This window comes from Pinus tabuliformis, chromosome 6 (assembly GCF_031772625.1).
Source record: "Pinus tabuliformis cultivar Carrire ecotype Pingquan chromosome 6, CPIR1, whole genome shotgun sequence".
In the NCBI taxonomy this organism is placed as follows: domain Eukaryota; kingdom Viridiplantae; phylum Streptophyta; class Pinopsida; order Pinales; family Pinaceae; genus Pinus; species Pinus tabuliformis.
This window is the reverse complement of record NC_142292.1, coordinates 836629749-836656852: the sequence shown is the minus strand read 5'-3', so window position 1 is coordinate 836656852 and position 27104 is coordinate 836629749. Positions and strand designations below refer to the sequence as shown.

General features: G+C 34.5%; 1 protein-coding gene across 1 annotated transcript; it reads right to left on the bottom strand.

Annotated features, from left to right (window-relative positions):
• On the bottom strand, window positions 1-22558 carry LOC149261465 (uncharacterized). Its single transcript, XM_089369316.1, has 5 exons — window positions 22441-22558; window positions 22147-22324; window positions 1855-3011; window positions 885-1355; window positions 1-740 (listed from the first exon to the last, which is right to left on the bottom strand). The coding sequence occupies exons 1-5, from the start codon at window positions 22556-22558 to the stop codon at window positions 1-3; spliced, it is 2664 nt and encodes an 887-aa protein (XP_089225442.1).
• Window positions 22559-27104: the final 4546 nt, after the last annotated feature.

Sequence of the window (27104 nt, the reverse complement as noted above, 5' to 3'; positions counted from 1 at the left end):
CTAGACCAGCACAAAGTTGTCCACTAGCTGCCTGCCTTTAATGAATTCCCCTTGGTTGTCCAGGATGATTTTGGGGAGGAATCTTTTCAGCCTGTTTGCTATCACTTTGGTGATCACTTTGTACCCAATGTTACATAGTGAAATTGGGCGAAATCTGCTGAAGGAGTTTGCCCCTTTTTCCTTAGGGATGAGGGCGAGAAATGCCGAATTTGTGTAGCCTCCAATCTTCTGACAGTCCTGGGATTTCTGAATCATTTTGAGGAATTCCTTTTCAATTATCTGCCAACAGGTTTGTAAGAATCTTGGAGTGAAATCGTACGGTCCCGAGGCTTTATCCGGGTCCATGGCGAAGAGGGCCTCCTTGGTTTCCTTGAGCGTGATTTTGATTTCTAGAACCTGATTCATTTTGGAGGTGATGAGCTTAGGGACAGCATCTAGGATGCTGTCATTTTGGTCTACTCTTATATCTTCCCTGTACAGCTTCTCAAAATGTTCTGAGGCTGCCTTTTTTATGTTTGCAAAGTCCCTTAGAACGCTATTTTCTTCTTTTATTTCTATGATGGAGTTCCGACCTTTCCTAGCTTGAGCTTGTTTGTGGAAAAAGGAGGAATTCCTGTCTCCATATTTGAGCCAAAGACTTCTGGATTTGAGCCTCCAGTACTCTTCTTCAGCCAGGCATGCTTTGTGGAAGTTTTGTTGAAGCTTGGCCTCCTTTTCCAGATCTTCTTTTGAAATTTCAGCTGTTTCAAAATGAAGATGTTGACTTTCAAGTTCTAATTGAAGTTTTTTCCTTTCCTCAACTGGATTGGGCAGGGTCTTGGCCTAATTTTTTAGCATGACTTTCACTCTACTAAGTTTTTCCTCCCACACAAAGAAGGCAGAACCCTTGACTGGGTTTTTCCAGCAGTCTCTGACCTTATCAATGAAGTCCACCTCCTTGATCCAGAGAGAGTTGAATCTGAATGGAATAGGCCCCAGATCTTTAGTGGTCAGCAATTCCAAGCTGATAGGCTTATGGTCTGATGTACTGTTGTGCAGGATGCACGATATAGATTCTAATCCAATGAGTAGGAAGGAACTTTGCACCAAGAAACGGTCCAGTCTTGCAGCTATGTGTCCTGGTCCAGCCCTTTTGTTTGACCACGTGTACTTGCCGGTAGTTGGCTTGATATCAATCAGATCCCAATCCTGCATGAGATCCTCTATTGTTTCTCTTGCCAGGTCTCTAACAATACTGCCTCCTCTCTTTTCTGATGACAGGAGGGTGAGGTTGAAATCTCCTGCTATGATGATGTTCTCCAAATGTTCCAGATCTGCCAAGTTTTTGATGGAATCCCAGCATAGCTTCTTTTCACCTGCATTATTAGGAGCATATACATTGACTAGACTAATAATTTCTTTAAATTCTAAGTGCTGTAACTTTAACAAAATCCAATGAGTATTCAGGGACTCAGAGATGAGGGAGAACTTATTAGGATTCCAGAGTGACCCAAGTCCTCCTGAAGCTCCCCGGGCCGAGGTTGCATGCGCTCCGTCTTTTTTCCAAAATTTCTACTTGCTTGGAGGAAGTCTGAATCCTCCATGTTGGTCTCCTAGATGAGGAGGATATCTGGGGTTTCCAGCCTTATCAGACTACTCATTGCTTCTTCCTTGGCTTCGGATCCCATTCCCCTGCAATTCCAGGAGACTATCTTCATTATTTTCTTTTGTTGTGGTGAGCTCCTTTGGAGCTCTGGGTTTGCATCTTCTTCGTCTTTGGAGTTTTTGCTAGGAGTTTCTCTAGCGTAGGCTGGCTGCCCTGGAGCTTGTCTTTGTATGTTTCTTGCTCCCTTTTTTCTTTTGTTGACATTCGACCTCTTGTAGATCTTCTGGGGGTAGACTGCGATTCCCCTATTTCCCCTTCTTCCTCCGATTCCTCGGATTCTTGGGTTTCCTCCTCGTCCTCTGACATCTTACCTTTGGATCTCTCTGGTTTGCTTTTAGATTTAGGCAGAGAGACTTCTTTCAGGATTTCTATCTCTTGGGTAAGTATGGTTTCGGATCCAAGGATCTCAAATCTGTTCCCTTGACTTTCCATGGGCGGCTGCTGAGCAGGGCCCGTTTGGGGGGCTCTGGTATTAGCATTTGCGGACTTCCTGAAGGAAGTTTTGGATCTCTTCACCTGATTCCATCCTTCCTCCTTCCCTTTTTCTTCAACCCCTTTGGACGGGAAATCTCTAGCGAAATGACCATAGACTTGACACTTCCGGCATTTGAATGGCAGCTGCTTATAGTCCAGTTTCTGAATATGCATCCACGGACCCACCCTTATTTTGATAGCTTCTGGTAGACCAACCTCCAGATCCACCTCCACGCAAATTCTGGCACAATCATACTGGTCTCTATTGTTGGCCCTGTCTATGAATTTCCCAAGGGTGTTTCCGATGTGTTTCAGGGAATCCCAGTTCCAGCAATGGACCGGGAGATTGGGGAGTCTTACCCATACTGGGACTGCTGAAGGTACATCCATTGCCGGGTCGAAATCTGGCGTCCATTTGTTCAGGTACAACCCTTGAGGCCCCATGAAGTAGGGGCCATTTCTGAAAATAAGGTCCTTGTCCTCTTTTTCTGAGAATTCAAAGAGGAAGTATCCTCTTCCGAGGAAGTAAGATGTTACCTTGCCCTTGATCAGCGGAGCCCAGTTTCTGGAGACCCAGTTCTCTGTTGATTTCGGTGAGGGCCAGAGACCTGTAAACTGACCCACCAGAGCGCGTTCCGCCAGAGAAAGAGCTACTTGGATCGGACCTTCAGGGGGAAGAGCGATCTCAGGGATGTCTTCAAGCCTTTTCACGAACTTAGCGGCTTCCACGGCTTTCTTCTTGGGGAGAGAGGCCAACAAGGATCTGAAGGCCTCAGCAGCAGAGGATGGAGGAGGGGAGGAAGGTCCCAAGGGGGATCTGGCTCCTCCATGGAGATCCAGCTCAAACCCTAGGCGGCCGCAGCTGGAAGCTAGGGATTTCGGCGGGCGATCTCTGGCCGACCGCAGTCAGAAGATGGGCCTCTCGGCGGACCCACTCGCAGCTGCCGAAGGATGCAGGAGCGGATGAGGCCGTAAGGTTCAAATCCGCAGAGTGCGGACCTCGCGGAGCAGGGCCGAGCGAACGAGCAGGGTCAAGTTGTAAATAAGGAGTTGTTCATTTTTCAAAATTATTATTACATATAATAAATTTTTTAATTTAAATCAATTAATTGAAATTTAAATGAATTTGAATCCAAACAAATTACAATATATCTATGGAAAGTAGGTATAACAAGAACAAAAAGAAAAAGTTAGATGCAAAAACATGTATTATTTTATGAAACAAGATTTTAAAATATATAAAAAACAATAATAATGTATATTAATAATATGTTATTCTATACATTAATCCACACATAATACATGATAACATATTAAATCCACATTAATCTATACATTAACACATGTCATTTATGGTTGGTTCATCAACTATTGTTAACATGAGCATCAAAGTCAACCATAGTCACCATGGGAAATAAATTTCATATTCTTCCCAATGTGACAAACAATAAACAACATCACAATATAACAAACAATAAACAACATTGCGATGTGACAAACAAGCAAAGTCATAACGTGTTGAACAACAAACGTTAAACAATTAAACAAATTTTGTAATTTAATGAACAAGAAATGACATCTTATCATGGCAAACAACAAACAATGTCATAATGTGATAATCAACCATCCATGTCATAATGTGACAGTATTGAAATATTGCAACAACAAAAACAACATTTCAAAATAAAAAAGAATAATGATTTTGCAATATGATGAACAAATGACATCAAAATTTCACAACTAATCACAATCTGAACTAGGTTTACTAGGTTGACCTAGGTCAACCTAGTTTTACAAGGTCTATTATACATTGATAAAATATTAACTATACATTAATATATACATTAACACGTGTCACCTATGGTTGACTATGGTTAGTTACAGTTAACATGGTCAAACAGTCAACATGAGCACCAAAGTTAACCATAGTCAACATGGATGTCATGGCGAACCATAATCAGTTGTTCTCAATGTGACAAATAATAAACATTGTTGCAATTGTACAAAACAATGATGTCTCAATGTGATGAACAAGAAACAATGTTGTAAATTAATAAACAAGCAATGGCATCACAATGCGATGGACAACAAACAAAATTATAATGTGAGAACCACATTAATAAACCATAGTCAACTAGGTTGACCTAGGATTACAAGGTCTATTATACATTGATAACACATTAACTATACATTAATCTATATATTAGCACATGTCACCTATGATTGGCTATAGTTGGCTATGGTTATCATGTTCAACCATAGTCAACATGAGCATCAAAGTTAACCATTGTCAACATGGGTGCAATGGTGAACCATAATCAACATGGGCATTAACTTTAATATCGTTTCCAGCATGGAAAACTACAAACACCGAACATCACAATGTGAAGAACAATAAACAACATCACAATGTGGTAAACAAAAAGAAAATTGTAATGTGACAAACAACAAACAACATCACAATTTGAAAAAAATGACGTTACAATGTCATGAACAAGAAATAATGTCGTAATTTGATAAATAAGAAATGACGTTGAAACATGATGAGAAACAAATAATATCACAATGTGAGAACCATATTAATAAACCATAGACAACTAGGTTGACCTGGATTTACTATGTTGACCCATGTTTACTAGGTCAATCATAATCAACCATGGCTAACCATAATCAACTAGGTTAACTTTGGTTTACAAGGTCTAATTTACATAGATAACATATTAATTATATATTAATCCATACATTAACACATGTCACCTATGGTTGACTAAGGTTAGCTAGGGTTAACATGGCCAACCATATTCAACATGAGCATCAAATTCAACCATAGTTAACATGCGTGAGATAGCGAACCATAGTCACCATGGGCATTAACATTAATATTATTTCCAATGTGAAAAACAACAAACAATATTGCAATGTGATGAACAAAAAACAATGTCATAATGAGACAACCACATTAATAAATTATAGTCAACCATGGTCAACTAGGTTGATCTACAATTACTAGGTTGAACTATGTTTACAAGGTTGGCATAGCTTTACTAGGTTGGTCTAGGTTTACTAGCTTAACCACGGTTTACTAGGTTAATTTAAGTTAGTCTATGTTGGAATAGGTTTACCTAGGTTTATTATGTTTACCTTGATTTACTAGATTTACTAGATTGACTTAAGTTTACTAGTTTAACCATGGTTTATTAGCTTGACCTAAATTTACTAGGTTGACTAAGTGATCTAGGTATACTAGATTAACTTAGGTTGACCTAGGTTGCCATATGTTTAATATTTTAGTAAGCTTACCTATGTTTACTAGGCTTAATATATTTACTATATTAACCTAGATTTATTAGTTTAATCTATGGTTAAATAGGTTGAACTAGGTTTAGTAGGTTAACCTATGGTTAACTAGGTTGACCTCAGTTTATTAGGTTTACTACATTACTAGGTTGACGTAAGTTTATTAGGTTAACCTAGGTTTTCTAGGTTAACTTAGGTTGACTAGTTTTATAATTCTTTGTAGCTCAACTAAGGTTATTAGATTTACTATGTTGACCTCAATTTATTAGGTTGACATAGGTTTATTAGGTAGGCCTAGGTTTATTAGGTTGACCTAGGTTTACTTGCTTTATTAGGTTTACTAGGTTTATTAGGTTGACCTATGTTTACTATGTTGACCTAGTTTTACTAGGTTGATATAAGTTTACTAGGTTTACTATATTTACTAGGTTGACCTAGGTTTACTCAGGTGACCTAAGTTTACTAGCTTGATTAGGTTGAGGGTCTATGCATGGATTTGGGTTATACTTTTTGGCAAAGTAGGGGCACATTTTGGTGTAAAAAGGGAGCTTGATCAAGCAATTTTAAGCATTTGACAAAGCAATTTATAAGCACTCGATCAAATTGCTGAAGGACTTAGAGATAGATCGATTGAGCATTTAAACAAACACTTGATCAAGCTCCTGTGTAACCCGAGTTAACATAGGAGCTCAATTGAGCCCTTATTTGTCATTAAAAATCACAACGTAGTATGCCAAGTGATTTTGTACAGACTATGAGGCAAGTGAAAGCTCGATCAAGACGTTTAACTGCTCAACTAAGGGTTTTGGAGCTCAACCAAGCATTTGGGAGCTGGAGCAACGACCCCACCAACCTCCCTGAAGATCAAACCAACCACTGTCTGGAGGCGAAGGTAGGTTTCCTATCATTTTCTCTCTATTTGAATTATTTTTTCTTGCAAAAAATATAAATTAATTTGAAATGAAAACCACACAAAAACCAAAAAAACCATCAAGAAAAAATTTAGGTTGAAATTTCCTCTAGTGAAACTATTAGATCGATGGAGGTACAGGGGATCGTTAGATGGGACCATGAAAGTGGGTAGAGGAACCATGATAGCGAACCCCCCCCCGGCCTATGACATCAACAAGAGGTAAGGGTGGTATGTGTTTCAATCTGAACCATTCGTAGTTGAGACCACCACCATCATTGAATTCGAAGAGGGTCCTGCCTTGGTAACGTGAGCTTGAGATGTGGAAGTAGAGCATGATGAGATGACATAGAGGCCTTGTGTTGAGCTCCACGGTGAATGTCAAAACCTTTATAATGTAAAACCCTAGTTTTTCATCAAAGGCTAGGAACTGGTGGGACACAGGGCAAAGAATGAGGTGGCATGGTGACATGGATGGAGAGACACATGGAGCGTGGGAAGCATGGCACATGTTAGTCACATTTGGCCATATTGGAGGGGCTAAGTGGCTTAAAAGTGAGTGACACATGGCGTACTCATAGATGGCCACATGGGTGGTGTGGCATTAACGTTATGTCATAGTGACGTCACGTCATCTCAGACCTCGATAGAGGAATAGAGGATCATCACACGAGCGGGGGGAGCACACTGATATAGCTAAGATACAAGAGTTCTCTCTAGTAGTTGATGGAAACTTTCACATCTCATGACCTTGGAGAACCATTTCACATTTGTGAACATGGTAGAGGGATGGGGATGAGAGACAAGAATTTCACCCATCAATTAACATGGCTAGTCTACCTCACCCCGACCCATTTAGAAATGGGTTGCAAATTGTGGGCCATAAAAAGCCCGAGAGCCATCATATTGTGAATCAATCACCAAAATGTCTAAAGGTTGGTCTAGTGGAGTCAAGCAGTGAATAATGTGGTATGTGCCACAAGGGAAGTGCCTGGCCATGTAGACCCACTAAGAGTTGTGGGTTTTCCACATGGACACCATGTGGGGGCCACATGGGTGCCATGTGGTAGTACAATTACTAACATGGTAGGAATTTAAAGGCTAAACTGCATATGGCCATAGCTTTTGATTTGGGAGTTGGATTGATGAAAAACTTGTATCATCAAAAAACTCTTAATGAGTTAGATGTGAAGATGGAATTGGTTTTTAGATTCAAGGAAGTTGGAAATTGATGAAATTTATAACCCCATTTCCATGACAGGACTATGAAGGTCGAGTTAATTGAAACTAATACCTTCCATCTAGCTTGGTTATAGAATGGGGTGGGAGGGACTATTACAACTTCATATTTTTTAACTCGTCAAAATTTTAAATTAATTTTTTAATAACATTCTCTATAATTTTTGTAATTGTAACCCCACATCTCACTCTTGCATATGAACAAGGAATTGAGGTGGAGGGAGATATTGAAATGGATATTCAAATTTGTTGACTAAACCTAACAATTAACCAAGTAAAATAGGACTCAACTATCTATTCATATATTTTGGATGGTTGACCAAAAAGTCATTGTAACCACCCCCTCCCACACTTACCCAATTTCACTGGCCTTCTGGGGTAAACATGATACGAAGAGTTACTATGACATGATCCGACCTCCAAGATTCATTTATGGAAGTGGGGTTGACAATGGACAACTCATAGACTTCCCTCAAGGCTTACAGGACACTCAAGGGCCAAAGAACCACCCCAGCTAAGGAAACCGTGAGTTGGATTTCTTTTTCACTGACCTGGGCCCACAACCACATGCACAAGCCTACAAGGGTGTGGTTATGACCTTCCAACTACATACACAAGCCTCCTTCCCTATGGTTATAGCCCAAAATATTAAGTTCAAAGGGTGCGGTCTCGAGATCTGAGCCACCTTTCCAAGCCAGCCTTCAAACCACTACCCCAAACTACCTATAACTTCTCATAATGATAAATGACATAATGACAATGTTATTCATACAAAAATTGAACAAGAAATGGACCTAACCAGGCTTAACCATGACATTCATTTCATCAAACATATGGTGAACATGTAAGCTACAGGTCATGAATGCATATCTAATTATAAGTCTGAACTTCATCTGGAAATCACCAAGAAGGTCTAATTCCCTCTTAATATAATTGCAATAATACTTTTTAATCCATGCATTCATCAACCATTCATATACTTATAAAATCTTGAACAAGTCATAGCTAGAGCACATTACAAGTCAATGCTTATAACCAACATATAGCTAGATTATTAACCATGACATAATAACCATCAAATCATCATAATAACAAGTACAAGTACTTATAAATCGCAATAGGAAAATAACTTTTATCAACTAATGTAAAAGCCAACCAAGTTAGGGACTTCCACATACCACCCGACCATACATTGGGTTGAACCAAATCTTTCTTTTATCCATTCACCCCCATGCCATATTCCAAGCATGAATGTAAGATCTTAAGACATAAACAAGCAAGGCTTCCCGGAGATTAAACCACCTCCACCCTCAGGCTACTGTGATCTTGCCAAAACTAGTCAAGAGATCACGAAGCCCAAAAAACCTTGGATGCCTCAGAGCTTCTTCACTATTACCTTGAGGAATTTTCTTGTTTCCACCCACATGTCAAGGGATTCTCAAAGATTAAAATACCTCCACCTCAAACCCTTGGGAATTTTCCTGGGACCACCTCACCTTGTTCCAAAACCATCAAGCAATCCAAATCTCAACCATAAAATAATCCCATCACACCATAGCTATCCAAGAAATTGCAAGGAAGGGATGAAACCACTATCAAAATAGGAAAAAACCCATGCCAATGACAATAAATGAATTAAATAAAAAGGAGTCGAGCAGTGAATAATGTGGTATGTGCCACAAGGGAAGTGCTTGGCCATGTAGACCCACTAAGAGTTGTGGGTTTTCCACATGGACACCATGTGGGGGCCACATGGGTGCCATGTGGTAGTACAATTACCAACGTGGCAGGAATTTAAAGGCTAAACTTCATATGGCCATAACTTTTGATTTGGAAGTTGGATTGATGAAAAACTTATATCATCAGAAAATTCTTGATGAGTTAGATGTGAAGATGGAATTAGTTTTTAGATTCAAGGAAGTTGGAAATTGATGAAATTTGTAACCCCATTTCCATGACAAGACTATGGAGGTTGAGTTAAATGAAATTAATACCTTCCATCTAGCTTGGTTATAGAATGGGATGGGAGGGACCGTTACAACTTCATATTTTTTAACTCGTCAAAATTTTAAATTAATTTTTTAATAACATTCTCTATAATTTTTGTAATTGTAACCCCACATCTCACTCTTGCATATGAACGAGGAATTGAGGTGGAGGGAGATATTGAAAGGGATATTCAAATTTGTTGACTAAACCTGAAAATTAACCAAGTAAAATAGGACTCAACTATCTATTCATATATTTTGGATGGTTGACCAAAAAGTCATTGTAACCACCCCCTCCCACACTTACCCAATTTCACTAGCCTTCTGGGGTAAACATGATACGAATAGTTACTATGACATGACCCGACCTCCAAGATTAATTTATGGAAGTGGGGTTGAAAATGGGCAACTCACAGAATTCCCTCAAGGCTTACAAGACACTCAAGGGCCAAAGAACCACCTGAGGTGGCAAAACCATGAGTTGGATTTCTTTTTCACTGACCTGGGCCCACAACCACATGCACAATCCTACAAGGGTGTGGTTATGACCTTCCAACTAAATACACAAGCCTCCTTCCCTATGGTTATAGCCCAAAATATTAAGTTCAAAGGGTGCAGTCTCGAGATCTGAGCCACCCTTCCAAGCCAGCCTTCAAACCACTACCCCGAACTACCTGTAACTTCTCAGAACGATAAATGACATAATGACAATGTTATTCATACAAAAATTGAATAAGAAATGGACCTGACCAGGCTTAACCATGACATTCATTTCGTCAAACATATGGTGAACATGTAAACTACAGGTCATTAATGCATATCTGATTATAAGAGTCTGAACTTCATCTGGAAATCACCAAGAAGGTCTAATTCCCTCTTAATACAACTGCAATAATACTTTTTAATCCATGCATTCATCAACCATTCATATACTTATAAAATCTTGAACAAGTCATAGTTAGAGCACATTGCAAGTCAATGCTTATAACCAACATATAACTAGATTACTAACCATGACATAATAACCATCAAATCATCATAATAACAAGTACAAGTACTTATAAATCACAATAGGAAAATAACTTTTATCAACTAATGTAAAATCCAACCAAGTTAGGGACTTCCAATACCACCCGACCATACATTGGGTTGAACCAAATATTTCTTTTATCCAATCACCCCCATGCCATATTCCAAGCATGAATGTAAGATCTTAAGACATAAACAAGTAGGGCTTCTCTGAGATTAAACCACCTCCACCCTCAGGTTATCGTGATCTTGCCAAAACTAGTCAAGAGATCACAAAGCCCAAACAAGCTTGGATGCTTCAGAGCTTCTTCACTATTACCTTGAGGAATTTTCTTGTTTCCACCCACATGTCAAGGGATTCTTAGAGACTAAAATACCTCCACCCCAAACCCTTGGGAATTTTCTTGAGACCACCTCACCCTATTCCAAAACCTTTAGGCAATCCAAATCTCAACCATAAAATAATCCCATCACACCATGGCTATCTAAGAAATTGCAAGGAAGGGATGAAACCACTATCAAACTAGGAAAAAACCCATGCCAATGACAATAAATGAATAAAATAAAAAGATACATGTACCATGCATTCACACCTCAGCTAGAAAATCACACATGCAACCTATTACCTACAAAATCCTCTTATTGAAGCTGCTTGATCCAACCTTCCTTGTTTGTCCTTTTCTTTCCTTGTCCTTGGTTTCTTGCTTTCTCCTCTTGGTGCTATTCTCTCTCTGAAACAAATAACAAAGCCAAGCTGACAAAAAATTATGAACTCGTCAGAAGCCTTTTTATCATTAAGGCCTTTGTTTTCTTCTTTTTCCTTCAATTTCCATCTCATGCAAATTTGTGACCCTTCATCTCCCTTTTCTCCTATTTTCCTTTATTTTAATAAATAAATTCCAATTAATGTCTCTTTGCCTTTTCCAATGCACTAGCCAATTTCCTTATCCATAATAAACAATAAGTGATGCCCACTATAGAGTTTTTCCCAACATTCAACTTGGAATACGTGTCCTATGGCCTTGGTCTTATTTTTCCTTTATTAACCTTTATTACATGAACTTTTAAACTGAGGTTGTTAAAGTCATACACAAAAACTTCTCTAATCCATCATAAAAGGTCATCTCTCCTTCCATCATAGAAGAAAATATGTTGTGAAATTGATAATCAAAGCACATTTTTTTTTAACATTTGAGTTATTTAACTTCTAAATATATTTAATAGCGAATAAAAAAGAAAAGAAGAAAAGAAAAAAAAATAAAGAAAGATGACTTATGATTGGACACATATAATTACACACAAGAATAAAAGCAAATAAATAATTTAAGATGATCTATTTTTATTACAGTGTAAAGGGATATTATGTTACCACTACAAGGGTAAGTGTTGGAAATATCTCAATAAAATAACTTGTAAACCTTATGTAGATATTTTTTTTATAAATACAAACAAGTTCAACATGAAGAACTCTATGGTAGTTGGCTCTACGACAATCTTAGTAGCTACATACATGCAATTTTAGGTTATTCGAGAAGCATATTCAGATACTCTTTCTAAAGAATTAGCTAATAAACACAATATTTACAATGTTTCTTTAATCTTTGTAAGTAATTACCTTATAAGCACTACTCTTCATTAGAAATCTCTAGAAACTTAATATTGAAGGCTTGAATTATAGGTGAATTTAAATAAATAGATACATGGAAACAAATTACCCATCAAGTTTTACTTTATCAACCTAATCTATGATTGATTGTAGTGCAATGCAAGGGTCTTGACACAACTTTTATATTATTGAGTTAACTAGAATTTATAGTTTTGAGAAAGAAATCTCATAAGTTTCAAGAGTGCTTATAAGTGGGATTGTGAGATATTCATAATTTGGTTTTGTCAAGGGCAATAACTACTAGACCATAAGATTTTTCCTTTATAGGATGGGGTGGTGAAATGGGCATAGGTGTTGAATTTATGTCGATTGTAGATTCCAAGAATATTGCAAAATATAATGGTTAAGAGGAAGGTCAATTGTTTACCCTATCCCGTGTTGAAATTTACAAAAAAGAAATGTTAAAAATATCATCTAGAAATTTCAATTTAATTTGTCCTTGAATTAAATTGTAATTATATTATCATAGCAACTTGTAATAATTAAGTTAAAATGACTTAATTGACTTAGGAAATTCGAGTTGGAAGTCTATCTAGAGTCATGTAGAGTGATCCCTAAATTTTAGGGGCCCAGGTTGAGTTCTTTTGAGTTGTAATTAGATAACTTAGTGTAACTGAGTTATAGTTAGTTAAACTAGTTCTAACTGTTGGAGGAACTAGTAGAGGTCTAGTAGTGGAGTAGTGCACCAGTGCATCACCAATACCACACCAATTAACTGAAGATTTACTCATAAATAACTCATGCATGTCAGTTCAGAGGAAGACCCAGTTTAAATTAGAGTTCAAGGACAATGTACTGTTAGTTGTATAATTTTTTGAGTTGTATAGCTAGTGCATGCAAGCAGTAGGAGGGCCTATGATGGATTGCGCAGTTATGGATGAGGAATTTCCACATTAAATAGAGGCTAATTCTCTTAGGAATTGCACAAGGAAGTAGGGGCTTGGAAGGTTAGTAAATTGGCTAAATGTTGGCTAGATTTAGCCTAGGAAGCAGAGAGATAGCTTGTACTAGTGCAGAAATTGTTCGGGTTGAACAAGAATTATATTTTCTTCTCAGATCTTCTTGTTAATGCAATATATATAGTCAGGGTTTTTAGCAGTTGCTTTCCTTAGAGAAATATTGTGTTATGTGCAATTGAAATTATTCATTTTCTGCTTATTGTTTTCATCGATCAATTTTGGTTTCCGCTGAACAGTAGAGTAGATTCTTGTCTTGTGTTTTAGAAAATCACATAAGTTGTTGAATCTACAGTAAAAATCTACATCCTGACCGTTAGATTATGAGATATTCTCGGAATCTATAATCGACATAAGGATGCTCAAGCACAAGAGATAATAAGTGGGTTTTATAGTTTCTAGCTATTGTGTCAATCATCTCGAGATAAGCTAGAATGCTACCTTTTTCAAGGAATCCTACTCAAAAGGAATCTACCATTTTAGGGGTTCTCTCTCTTTGCAGGAAGAAATGTTAGTGGTGCAAGCATTTAAAGAGGAAGATCTCCCTTTTGGATACTCAATATTTTGGTTGTGTATACAATGCTACTTCTAAAGCAATGTATTGTTGAGAGTGTTTTCGTGTGTCAATATGGGTAACTTTAGTTGTTCTAAAAATTGAAACATGAGGTCTTACTTATATATCTATCTTATTTCCTTGATCACTGTAATAAGTAGAAGTTAGGTGTGTTGTAAACTTTCTAAAATTTAGACAACTTATGATAGTCTATGCTATGTATATTTTGATTTCTAATTTGAAGTATCAAATATAAAGTTATTTTTGTTAATGGAAAAAAATGTTTCCCTCTTATTATAAGCTAAATATTTTCAACAATTTTATATACAAAGTTATTTTTGAAATAGTTAAAGAAACTGTAATGTGCATCATCTAGCTTTGAAAAAGGGATTGAAATGGGTGTGGTGACTTTAGTCATTATAAATTGTTCCTCGATTATTTTGAATCACTTGGATGATGCCCAAAAAATCATTATGTTATTTCCTTTCTGCCTATGCCAAGTCTATGTATGTTAACATCAACTATAATATTTCAACCATTCTACACCTTGGTGTCACCTTGGTGTGAGTTGCAAACGTGTCCCATATTGTCTATCACTAATATAATATTTTATTGACTTGAGAATAACATCTCATTTATGATGACAAATTGTTGAGGTGATGATCCTCTTTGCTCATTAGACTATAGATTTTATGTCAATTAATAATTCCTAGCCTTTGATTGAATTGCAATAGAATACCCAAATACATCACAAGGACTCTTCATTTCCTTATATTTCAATAATCCTTGGGATATTAGAAACACCAATTGAAATTAATTTTGTAATAAATAAACATTTCTCACTTTTTCATTTCACATCCTCTCATCATATATCCAACCATGTTTACCTTCTTAATAAAACTTTTAAAATATTCATCTCTATGCAAATACAAAATCCATGATGTTTAATTATATAATTAACTTAATATTAATTAATCATATAATTGATATTTAATCATGCTAATTTAAAATAGAAAGATGTGTATATATAAAAATGAGATTAAAGTTTTATTGATATTATTTCGTACTTGCAACTTGTACATACCCAACGAAGAAACACGTTGTGATGTGTGAGTCGCAAATTTGGAAAAGACAAAACTTAGTCGTGAGTAAACCTCTGAATATGCGCCAGCCAGACTTTGTATGCCCCACTTACAATGCCATGGCCTTCCACAGTAATGTTATTAATGCATGCAGGAGTGGGAATAATCGATTTCCCCCCAGTGACAATGCCATTGCCATGCAGAGTCATTTTATTAATGCATGCAGCAAGTGGGAACAATCGATCTGTCTTGCATCGTACTGCACATCAAAAATCGAAACCACGAGCGGTCGTCTCTGGTTAATGGTTTTTAAGACCCTGTAAGCAGGTGGGAGGGGGTATTAAATTCTGATTGCCCATATAAAACCTGTAATCACTTTACAGTTTTTAAAATTTTGTATTTCTCAATTCAAATGCATTTGATTTGGCGCTTTGGAAATCCTTCCACCGACTGCAAAAGTAAATTTGCACTTTTTCTTATATCACCTCACACACATTTTCTCCTCGTGAAATACTATGGGCCTGGCATTTGAGGCAATGTAACAGTGTAGGCCTGGAATTTGACATTCCTCACGACGTATTTTCGATTCCAGCACGTACATATTTCAATTTTCAACAGTTATCGTCAAGCTTTACAGCTGAGTAAAATTGGAAATTGTAGATTTTAGTTCAAAGAGAAATTAATCAAGCAGCCTAGCCTTTCCTTTCCATCTCCAATTGACACCCATCATTGGAATCAATCAATCAGCCTACCCTTTCCTTTCCATCTCCAATTGACACCCATCAACTACAATGATAGAGATCGAAACATTCATCTGGTTAGAAGGGAATCAACAAGAAAATGGCGTCAAAGTGATAGAAAAAGAATTGCTACATACATTGCCAGAGAGAATCCATGAAGAGCCCGTCAACCACCTAATACAAACAAAGGAACCGACTTATCAATCACCAGTAGTCCAAACACAACCAACAATTTCCCCAACAACAAACAAAGGAACCGACTTATCAATCATCAGTAGTCCAAACACAACCAACAATTTCCCCAACAAAAGATCAAAGCATTATTGATCAAGTTTAAGTACTTCAGCATATCAATTCAGCTTCATATTGATTAACTCGTCAAAATTTCAAAAGCATTTTGTAATAACATTCTCTGTAACTTTTGTAATTGTAACTCCAAATCTCCCTCAAGATGAACAAGGAATTGAGGTGGAGAGAGATGTTGAAAGGGATATTCAACTTTGTTGACTAGACCTGGCAGTTAACCAAGTGAAGAGCACTCAACTATCTATTCATATATGCAGGTTGGTTGACCGCAAAGTCATACACAAGAGCTTATCTAATCTATGAAATGGTCATCCCTCCTTCCATCATAGAAGCACATATGTTGTGAAATTGATAATCAAAAAATTAAAAAAAATACATTAGAATTATTTAACATCTGAATATATTTAATAAGAGTTATCTTTAGTGTTATTTTTTGGAAGTTTTTATGGTAGGTTTTTCTGGTCTAATTTTTTTAAAATCTGACAAGAAATTATTGAAATCACAAGTTTCATAGTAATCTTTGAACAATTAAGTGCCCTAGAGGTTTTTGAGGGTGGTGAATCCATATACACAATCAAAAAACCATAACAAAAATAAAAATTTCACCTCAATTTTTTCTGCCCTTACTGGAAAATCCAGAAAATCACACTAAAAATAACTCTTATTTAACTACGTGTAAAAACGAAAAAAAAAAACAAAACAAAACAAAACAAAACAAAACAAAACAAAACAAAAAACAAAACAAAACAAAAGCAAAGCAAAAACCAAAACAAAAACAAAAAAACACTTAAAATTAGACACATCTAATTGCAATTGCAAATAAAAATAGAAATGAAGAGGAAAAATATAATTTAAGTTAATTTGTTTCTATGGTAGTAAAAAGGGATATTATGTTATCACTATTGGGATAAGTGCCAACAACTTCTCAATGAAAGAACTACTAAACATTATGTAGAGATTTTTTTCATAAATATATACGAGTTATATAAGTTAACTTGTTTCAATTGCCGTGAAAAGGAATATTATGTTATCACTACAAGGGTAAGTGTTGGAAACTTCTCACTAAGAGAACTTCTAAACATTATGTAGAGATTTGTATCATAAATCTAGACAAGTTTAACGTGAATGACTCTATGGGAGCTGACTCTGTGACAATCTTAATAGCTAAACATATGGGATTTTAGGTTATTCAAGAGGGATATTATTATATTTATTCTAAATCATTAGCTAATAAATAAAATATTTTCAATCATTTTTTATTTTTATTTTTGTTTATTAATTATTTTATAAGTGTTAATTTTTATTAGTAATTTATAGAAACTTAATAGTAAAAATTTAGATAATTGATGAAATTAAATAAATAGATATATGAAAACAAATAACTCATCAAGTTTATACTTTATAAACTTAATCTATAATTGATTATAGTACAATGCAAGAGTCTTGACACAACTTGTATTTTATTGAGTTAACTAAAATTTATAATTTTTAACAAGAAATCTCAAGAGTGCTTCTAAATGGGATTGGGATATGTTCATAATAATTACTAAACTATAATATGCTTCCTTTATGAGATGGTGTGGTGACATGGGTATAGGAGATAATAACTGGGTTTTATAGTTCTTAGCTATTGTATCTATGAGATGGTGTGGTGACATGGTATAGGAGATAATAAATGGGTTTTATAGTTCTTAGCTATTGTATCTATGAGATGGTGTGGTGACATGGTATAGGAGATAATAAATGGGTTTTATAGTTTTTAGCTATTGTATCAATTTATATTTAGATAAAATAGAATATTATCTTTTTCACGGAATTATACTCAAAAGGAATCTACCTTTACAAGGGTGCTTCCTCTTTGTAGGAATAATCATTGGTGTATGTCATGTTAGCTCTTAAAGTAATGGATTGTGGAGAATACTTACATGTGGCAATATGACTCTTTTTTTGTTGTTCTAGAAAATTGAGTCATGAGGTTTTATATATGTATCTATTTTTTTCTTTGATCATTGCATTAAGTATAATTTAGGTATGTTGTAGATTTTTTGAATTTTGGATAACCTCTATTCTAATGTATATTTTGATTTCTAATTTGAAATGTCAAATATAAAGTTTTTTTTTTTTGTTTTTGGAAAAAAATTAAAATGTTATCCCCTTAGTATAAAATAAATGTTTTCAATAATTTTATCATGGTATAAACAAAGTCATTTTGAAATTTTTAAAGAAATATAATGTGCATCATCTAACTTTCAGAAGAGATTGAAATATGTGTGGTGATTTTAGACATTATAAATTGTTACTTGGTTATTTTGAATTACTTGTATGATGCCCAAAAATCCATTAGGTGTATCTCAACATCAACTAAAATATCTCTCACTGAAAAATTGACCCATATTCTCTATCATTAATAGAATATTTTATTGATTTTTGCGTATCACTAATATAATATTTTATCTAACTTGAGAGTAACATCTCATAAATGTACAAATTTTTTAGGTAATGACCCCTTTGCACTTTAGACTATGAATCTTATTTGAGCTAGTAATTCCCATCCTCATTGAATTGCAGTAAATATACCAGATACATAAAAGCAATCATTTATTTTTTTATAGTCTAATAATCCTTGGAATATTAGAAACCCAATTAAAATTGATTTTTTTTATAAATGGATATTTCTCTCATCATATATCCAACCATATTTACCCACACATTTTATATCATACATTTCTCATTCTTACTATATAAAATCCATAAACTTAATTATATAATTAACTTAACCTTACCTTGTTCAGCTTTGAGAGTATGCTAGTTTAAAATCGCTAGAACCTGACTATTTATTTTCTAAAAAGTCAGATAGAATATATCTATGTAAAAGAGAGATTTTTTGTTTTATTGATATGGTATTGTCAAAAATCTTGTTAATGTTTTTAAAAAAAATTAATAATAAGCCTTCTTTTTTAATGATAGACATAAATTCAGCACCATCAAATTCCCTTAAAATCTCAAAACATAAATTTCCAAATACCTAATTTTAACAAAATCATTCACAAATTTCCATTATTCTCCAAACAAATTTAAATCCTACCCATGCTGATGGGTGAGTAGCCAATTTGAAAAAGACAATATTCAGTTGTGAGTAAAGCCTTTGTATGCCTTCCAGTCATGTTATTAACTCACGCAGCAAGTGGGAAGAATCGATTGCCCCCTAATTACAATGCCATTGCATCCAGAGTCATTTTTTTATTAACGCATGCAGCAAATGGGAAGAATCGATATGTCCTGCATCGTACTGCCCATCAAAAATCAAAACCACCACCGGTCGTCTCTCGTTAATGGTTTTGATGAGCCTTTAAGCAGGTGGGGGAGGAGATTAAATTCTGCTGGTTCATATGTAGCCCGTAATTATTAATATTAGTTTAATTACACTTTTTTGGTTAGAAAAAGGTTAGAAAATTATGGATTTAATGAAATTTAATATGGATTTTTGTAAATTGTAAGATTTTGATAAAATTTGATAGGGATTTTTGTAAATCCAAATTACAATTGTCAAATTTCAAAATTTTGAATATTTCAGATATTTTTAATATCACTGAATCTATTTACAATATCAAAAATATAATTCAAATACTATTATAATAATATTTCTTAATTTTTTACCCAAATTCAAACTACTTTTAATTATCCCGTCAAATCAAATCTTCTGCATTAGTAGACGACGCCGTAACTTTATATTTTTCGACTCACACTTTTTCTCCTCATGAAATACTGTGGGCCTGGAATTTGACGTAATGAAACCGTGTAGGCCTGGAATTTGACGTTCCCCACGACGTATTTTCGATTCCAGCACGTACAACCAGGTATCATCAAAGTTTACGGCTGAGTAAAATGGAAAATGTACGTTATGCAGAGATACAGAGTCAAATTTCAGTCCAAATAGAAATCAAGCAATCAGCCTTTCCTTTCCTTGCGTGGATTCAGGTGCGGATGGAACAACCAAAAATCCATAGCTAAAAATGGAAGGGAGAAGCAGTTTCTCAACCCAAGAAAATGTGATTGAGAGCGAAATATGCATACGGCATCTGGGCAGCGAACCAGCCTTTCCTTCTGTGTAAGTAGAGGACAAGACTAGCGGGTTCTCTTTTATCGGAAAGTTTCTATATTGGGAACCGGCTAAAACTATGATAATCAATGTTCATTGTACATATATTTTTTCATTTTGTCAGTAATTGTTGAAGTTTACTGTATGATGCTTACTATTCAATTGTCAGTAATTGTTGAAGTTTACTGTATGATGCTTACTATTCAATCCCTGTCCAAATCTTTTTTCATTGATTGTTGAAGATTATTGCATGACACTTTTACTCACTATTCAATCTCCCTTTGTAAGTGTAGTTATTTGTTACGTGGAAATTTGAATTTGAAAACCTGTTAGGGAAGGTTGTGAGTTGCAGCTTTGATTTTTTCTTAAACGATTGGATATCTTTATCATGTCCGGTCAGGTTTTGATTTTGTTTAGATTTTAAATTTCTGTGGTGTTTTGTTGTACAGAAAGATAATGGTATGTGAAATGTGTTTCAGTTGAGGGTGAATAAATAAAGAATAAAACTAAAAATTAAAAATTAATATAAAGTTGAAATGAAGCATTTTGAAAAATTATTATCAGTAGAGAAATTATATATTTATAATATATGTTTTTCACACTCTGATCAAATAAGATGTTTATTAAAAATAGACTAATATCAAAAAATATTTTAACATAGATAATGTGGGTAGAAATAAAATATTTTGATATCTACTTAAAAAAATTTAAAGAGATGAAATTATGACATTAACACATGTATATAACTAGCATAAATCTATTTTCAATCTAGATTTATAGCCAAAGCTCTTGACATGTAAAATCTTTTATAGAATTTTCACTGTAAAAAAAGTTTGCACCTCATTATCCCTCTTCTCACTTATAAATTTGAGTTTAAAATAAATCTACCCTAGTAAAAACTTAGACCTCTTATCTCTACACTACATAAAATGTTTATATACAATCCCTCTTCTCTCGATAGATTTGAGTTTAAAGTGAATCTACAGTTGGTAAGAATTTAAACCTCTATTCTATAAAATATTTATATAAAATAAATACTTATTATAAACACGAAATTAAATTTCATAATTATTATTTATTTAAGAAATCAGAAAACTACTTTAAATATGTCTAAATGTTTTATTATAATTATTTTATTAAAATAATAAGTTAAATGATTTACCCATTTTAATGATGACCAATAAATTTAATCAAATTAATATAAATAATATAGAATTTGATATATTATATTATAATTATTATCTTTTTATTAAAATTATAAAATAATAATAAATTAAACCTCTGGTAAATTCTAAAATAATAAGTTAAATGTTATTGATGGTGAGACTTACTCAAATAAAATAGTGTATCCTGGAAGCAATTAGTGTTTCTTTTAGTTGGGTAATTTTAAGTACATTTCTTTTAAATAATTAATTAGAAATTGCATTTATGTTAAAATTGTAAAAAAAAATAAAAAATTACTAATTTCAATTTTATTGTAAATTTAAAAATATTAGTAAAAGAAAGTATTATTATTAAAATTGTTTTATTTTGAAATATATATTTTAGAGTTTTTAGTGAAAATTGAGTTAAATATTTTTTAATCTAAACGTAATATTTTATTATTTAAAATATATTTTTCTATATAATATATATAAATAAATTATAAGATTGTAAAAAGTTTCCATGTCTGACTTATAATTACAACAAATTCCTACCCAATTCTCAACCCAATCCACTTAAAAAAATATACCCCATGGATTCCATTCGACCTCGAAATGTATAACGAGCACAATACAGTTTTGTAATATGTTTTTGTATGATTGCTCACATGTTATAAACAAATTCACATGGGTAGATAGCATTCACACCAAACTATTTAAATCTCCAAGGACTTCACTCCTTTTGGATGATACCTGTATTGATTCTGTGCTACTTCTTTTGGATATTAGTGAATATTTTAAACTTCCTCACTTTTGGCAGCCATGTGATAATGCAGGTAACGGCTTTTTATGGCCTTTGTTGTGTACTCTATATGTCAGGTGAAATGAAAGCTTCGTGATAATAAAGGAAAGTGAGAAACTGGAGTCAGAAAATTGGACTTGATGATAGCGAAGGTGCGAGGTGATATCATAAATCCCGACTACACCCACCCAATGTTTCCCGGATCTCCATCCGATCACATTATCTCTCCAGGGCGCTTCGGCATGGCCTCCCTCGGCTCTGCTGCCCGCCCTTCAATTACGCAGAAGTTCCGCAATCTTACAGATGCGTTGCTTCGATGGTGAAGCCGGGCGGGCAAATCTGCCAGACGGCCTCTCTCACTGCCTCCAACAGAAAACCATAAGGGTATGAAGACACCTGAATTCCCCACAACATATTTGTCTCAACTCCAACTCCGGCTCCGGCAACGTCAAGGCTCTTCTCGTTGCCGGCGCTCAAAAATTTGAGCTCTCATGGGGAACAAGAAGATACACAGAGGCCGTCGGTGCCGTCGTCGTGCGCACGGAGTGAAGGTGGCCTTGAAGAAAACTGACGTAATGCAATATTCGGTCGGAGACTTGGTCTTCCTCTCTCACTAATGAATATATCCATCGTAACATCCCGCGAACAGAGGGGAGATCGTTGCATGTTAATGATGACTCTAAACATGCAGCGATCTCCCGTAAAAACCCTCGCCCTCTGCCGGGATGGCTCACCCGTTCTGTGCGAGGGATGTTACGTTGGATATATTGATTGATGGGAGAAAGACTAATTCTCCGACAGAGTATTGCATTACACCGGTTTCCTCCGAGGTCACCTTCCCTCCTTTCTGTGTTTTCGCGACCTGCTGCTTAGTAGCTTGGCTGATACAACGATCTGCTGCGGTGCCACAACCATGCGATATAGAGTTTGAGGAAATGCAATATATTTTAAGGCCAGAAATTTTATACTTATGATATGTCATAATAAAAAAAAGTTTGGATTGATATAATATGTCACAGTTAAAAGAATTTTAAGGGTGCTACACACTAGTTTTTATATATTTTTAAAAAAAATGTCTTTTATGTATTATTGAAAAAAAAAATAGTTTTTATATATTTAAAAAAATGTTTTTTTATGTATTGTAAGCGGAAAAAAATAAAAATAAAAAATAAAAAATAAAATTAGTAGTGTAGTGTGTCACAAAGTTAAAAAGTTTGAGGAGATGTGATATATTGTAAGAGAAGTTTTAAAAACTTTCCCGAAGGAAAGTTTGAGAAAATGCAATGTGTCACCAAAAAAAGAAGAATTTGAAATGATGTGATATTTCATGAGAATGAAAGTTTTAAGAAATTTAATATGTTGTGATGTTATACAGAAGAAAACTTAAACATGATGTGCTATGTTGCATAAATGAAACTATTACTAAATAAAGTTTACAACCATGCAAAAGTCATGATTAGAGAAAACTTATTTTCATGTGTGACATATCACACCAAATTTTGGATGGATACGGCACATTTAACACAAAGTTTCATGATGGAAATACTGAAAAATATTATTGAATCAACATGTCACACTCAAATTTAAAAAATGTGTGATGCACATAAAACCAAATGTTATTTTAGTGTAATGTGAGTAAGAAAAAAACTTATTTAAAAATCTAAACAAAAATTAAAGTTCTTTTAAGATATCAACCTAAAACAAAAATGTAAAGCCAAATATTTTTAAAATAAAATACATCATATATTGCACTCAAAATTACTTAAATCATCATATAATGTTTCACACTCAATTAATTTAATTATAACTTACCATATCACATAAGATATATATCATATAATATCACATATATCATACAACACATCATACTTCCTAAACATTGCTCCATCATTTCAAAGAAAAAAATTCAAAACATACTTTCATACGACCACAATATTCTTAATCCATTTTAAAAATATTGTTTTTAACCTTTTTCATCTTATAACACTGTACATTTTAAATATTCAAAAACAATTATAAATTATAAGATATTTAACTCATAAAAAAATTTAGCAACACATCTCCTTATTATAAATTAAAAAAAAATTATATATATATAATTTCCGCATCAATATTATTTTAATTTATTTTAAACATTATTTATGTCATAAAATTTATAACAAAAATTATGTAATAATATTTTATTTTAATTTAAACAATCATATTATATTATTTCTGACCCACTGAATGTATAATACATAGAAATTATGGATATTTGACACAGTAAATGTTTTTGGATGGATGCTTTTTATAAATAAAAACGTTTTTCCTAGTGGATTTGTGCTTAGTGGATTTGAGTAGCACACAAGTACAAAGTTCGGGGATCAAACATATCACTTAATTTCTGTACTATATTTTGATATATATTTAATTACTTACCCGAATGCATTTTAAAAACATGTTTCTATGACGCACATCTCATGATAATAGACTTTTATATTATACTTATGAGTAGGAAATGCTAACACATTTATTTTAATGTCAATATATTTATTTTATTTTAAATTAGCTTAGATTTATTTTAATTTTGGATTTATAAGTGTTGAGAAGGATCCAATCTCTTACGTTGTAAACTTACTTTTTAGTGTAAAATTTGAAGAAAAGTTTGCACCTCGAGATATCTGATCTCTCAGCATTTGATAAATCCGAAGTTAAGATGGATCTAGGTTGGTTTCACTCATATGCGACGAAGGAAAAGTTATTGAATATATGATTAATTTTAAATATATAAATACATCTAATATTAATATAATAATTTTAAATATGTTAAATATGTCTAATATTAATCACGTCATTTTAATTTTAAATTTTCCTAGTTACCTCAGTTTGTTGAGATGATAAATATTGTTAATAACTTTAATGATGAAAAATGATGAAATAAATATTTTTAATACAAAGTGACAAAGTAATAGTGATAGAAAATGTGAATAATAAGAATGTAGTCAATTACAAATAATCTTCATTGTGATTAATCTCGAACTATTTTCTTCTACTATTCTTATTGTCACCCTTGTTAGTTGTCATATTTTCATATCGATTATATGAAAATGATAGTTGAAATAGTAAACCATTTAAATCTTTAGCTCGAGCTGTTATAGTAAACATCATACCATGTCTCTCTTTCTCTCCAATATTAATAGGTTGAATTACTATAACACAAAAATCAATGTATATTGCCAATAATGTTTTGTGCTTACACTGAAATCAATGCACATTGTTAATCCGATCACTTTAAAATTAATGTACCATCATACATCCAATTACATCAAATCAAATTACATCAAATCAGAAATCATCTATACTTAAATCAATGCATCTAATGCAAGAAATCAAATAAGATTAGAAAACAACTTTGACACTAAAATCAATGCATCTAATGCAAACAATCAAATAGGATTAGAAATCAATATCTATACTCAAATCAATGCATCTATTGCAAGTAAGCCAATAAGATTAGAACTAACATCTACACTGAAATCAATGCATTTAGTGCAAGCAATCAAATAGGATTAGAAATGACGATCTACACTGAAATCAATGCAGTTAGTGCAAACAATCAAATAGGACTAGAAATCATCTACATTGAAATCAATGCATCTAGTGCAAGAAATCAAATATAATTAGAAATCAACATCTACATTGAAATCAGTGCATCTAGTGTGAACAATCAAATAGGATTAGAAATCACCATCTATACTAAAATCAAGGCATTTAGTGCAAGTAATCAAATAGGATTAGAAATCATCTACATTGAAATCAATACATCTAGTGCAAGAAATCAAATATCATTAGAAATCAACATCTACACTAAAATAAATGCATCTAGGGCAAGAAATAAAATAAGATTAGAAATTTCCATCTACACTGAAATCAATGCATCTAGTGCAATAAATATTCTTCCTTCTCTCCCCCCTCCATATATATCTATATCTCCCTCCATCTCTCCTTCTTCGTCTCTCTATCTCACCCCCCAAATACACACGCTCTCTCACTCCATGTCTATTAATCCCTTTGTCCGTCCCTCCCTCTCTCCATTTCTCTCGTGTTCCCTCTCTTCACCTTCCATCAATATCTCTATCTCCCTTTGTCTCTCTATATCACCCCCAAAACATACACTCTATTTCTCCAATCTATCTATCTATCCCTCCATCCTCCTCTCTCCCTCTCTATATCTTCCCCTTCTCTCCCTCTCCCTTTCTTCAATCTCTCTTTCCTCATGTTGTCCTCTCTCCCTCTATCTCTGAATTCCTTATCACTCCCTCTCTCTCTCTCTCCATCTATCTCTCTCTATGTCTTTCTTCTGACCTCCCTCTCTCCCCCCCTCCAACTTCATCTCTCTTTTCCTCCCTCTCTCCACTCTCTCACATCCTCTCTCTTTCTTCCTCTCTCTCCCTTTCTCTCCTACGTCTCTCTCTCTCTCTCTTAACCCTCCAACTTTGTTAGTATATCCCTCCCTCTCTCATTCTCTCTCCTTCTCTCCTTCTCTCCTTCTTTGTCTCTTTATCGCACCCCCAAACATACACACTCTCTCTCAATCTCTCCCTTTTCACTCCCTCTCTCTCTCCACTTTAAATTCTCTCTGTCTTTATTATTCCCTCCCTCTCTCCCTATCCAACTCCATCTCTCTATCCCTCCCTCTCCAACTCCATCTCTCTATCCCTCCATCTCTCCTCCTCTCTCCTCCTCTCTCTCAAGTCCTCTCTCTCCCTCTCTCTCTCTCTCTCTTTTCCCTCCAATCCTCTCTCTCCCCCCATCACTCTCCTCCTCTCTCTCATCATTCTTCTCTCTCCCTTTCTCTCCTACCTCCCTCTCTCTTCCCCCATCATTCTCTCTCTCTCCCTCTCTCCTTCTCTCCCCCCTTCTCTCCATCTCTCCTTCTTTGCCTCTTTATCTCACCCCTAAACATACCCACTCTCTCTCCATTTCTCCCTTTTCACTCCTTCTCTGCCTCCACTTCTCACTCTCTATGTCTTTCTTCTTCCCTCCCTCTCGCCCCCTCCAACTCCATCTCTCTATCCCTCCCTCTCGCCTCCTCCAACTCCATCTCTCTATCCCTCCCTCTCTCCTCCTCTCTCTCAAGTCCTCTCTCTCATCCTTCTTCTCTATCCCTTCCTCTCTCTCTCTCTCTCTCTCTCTC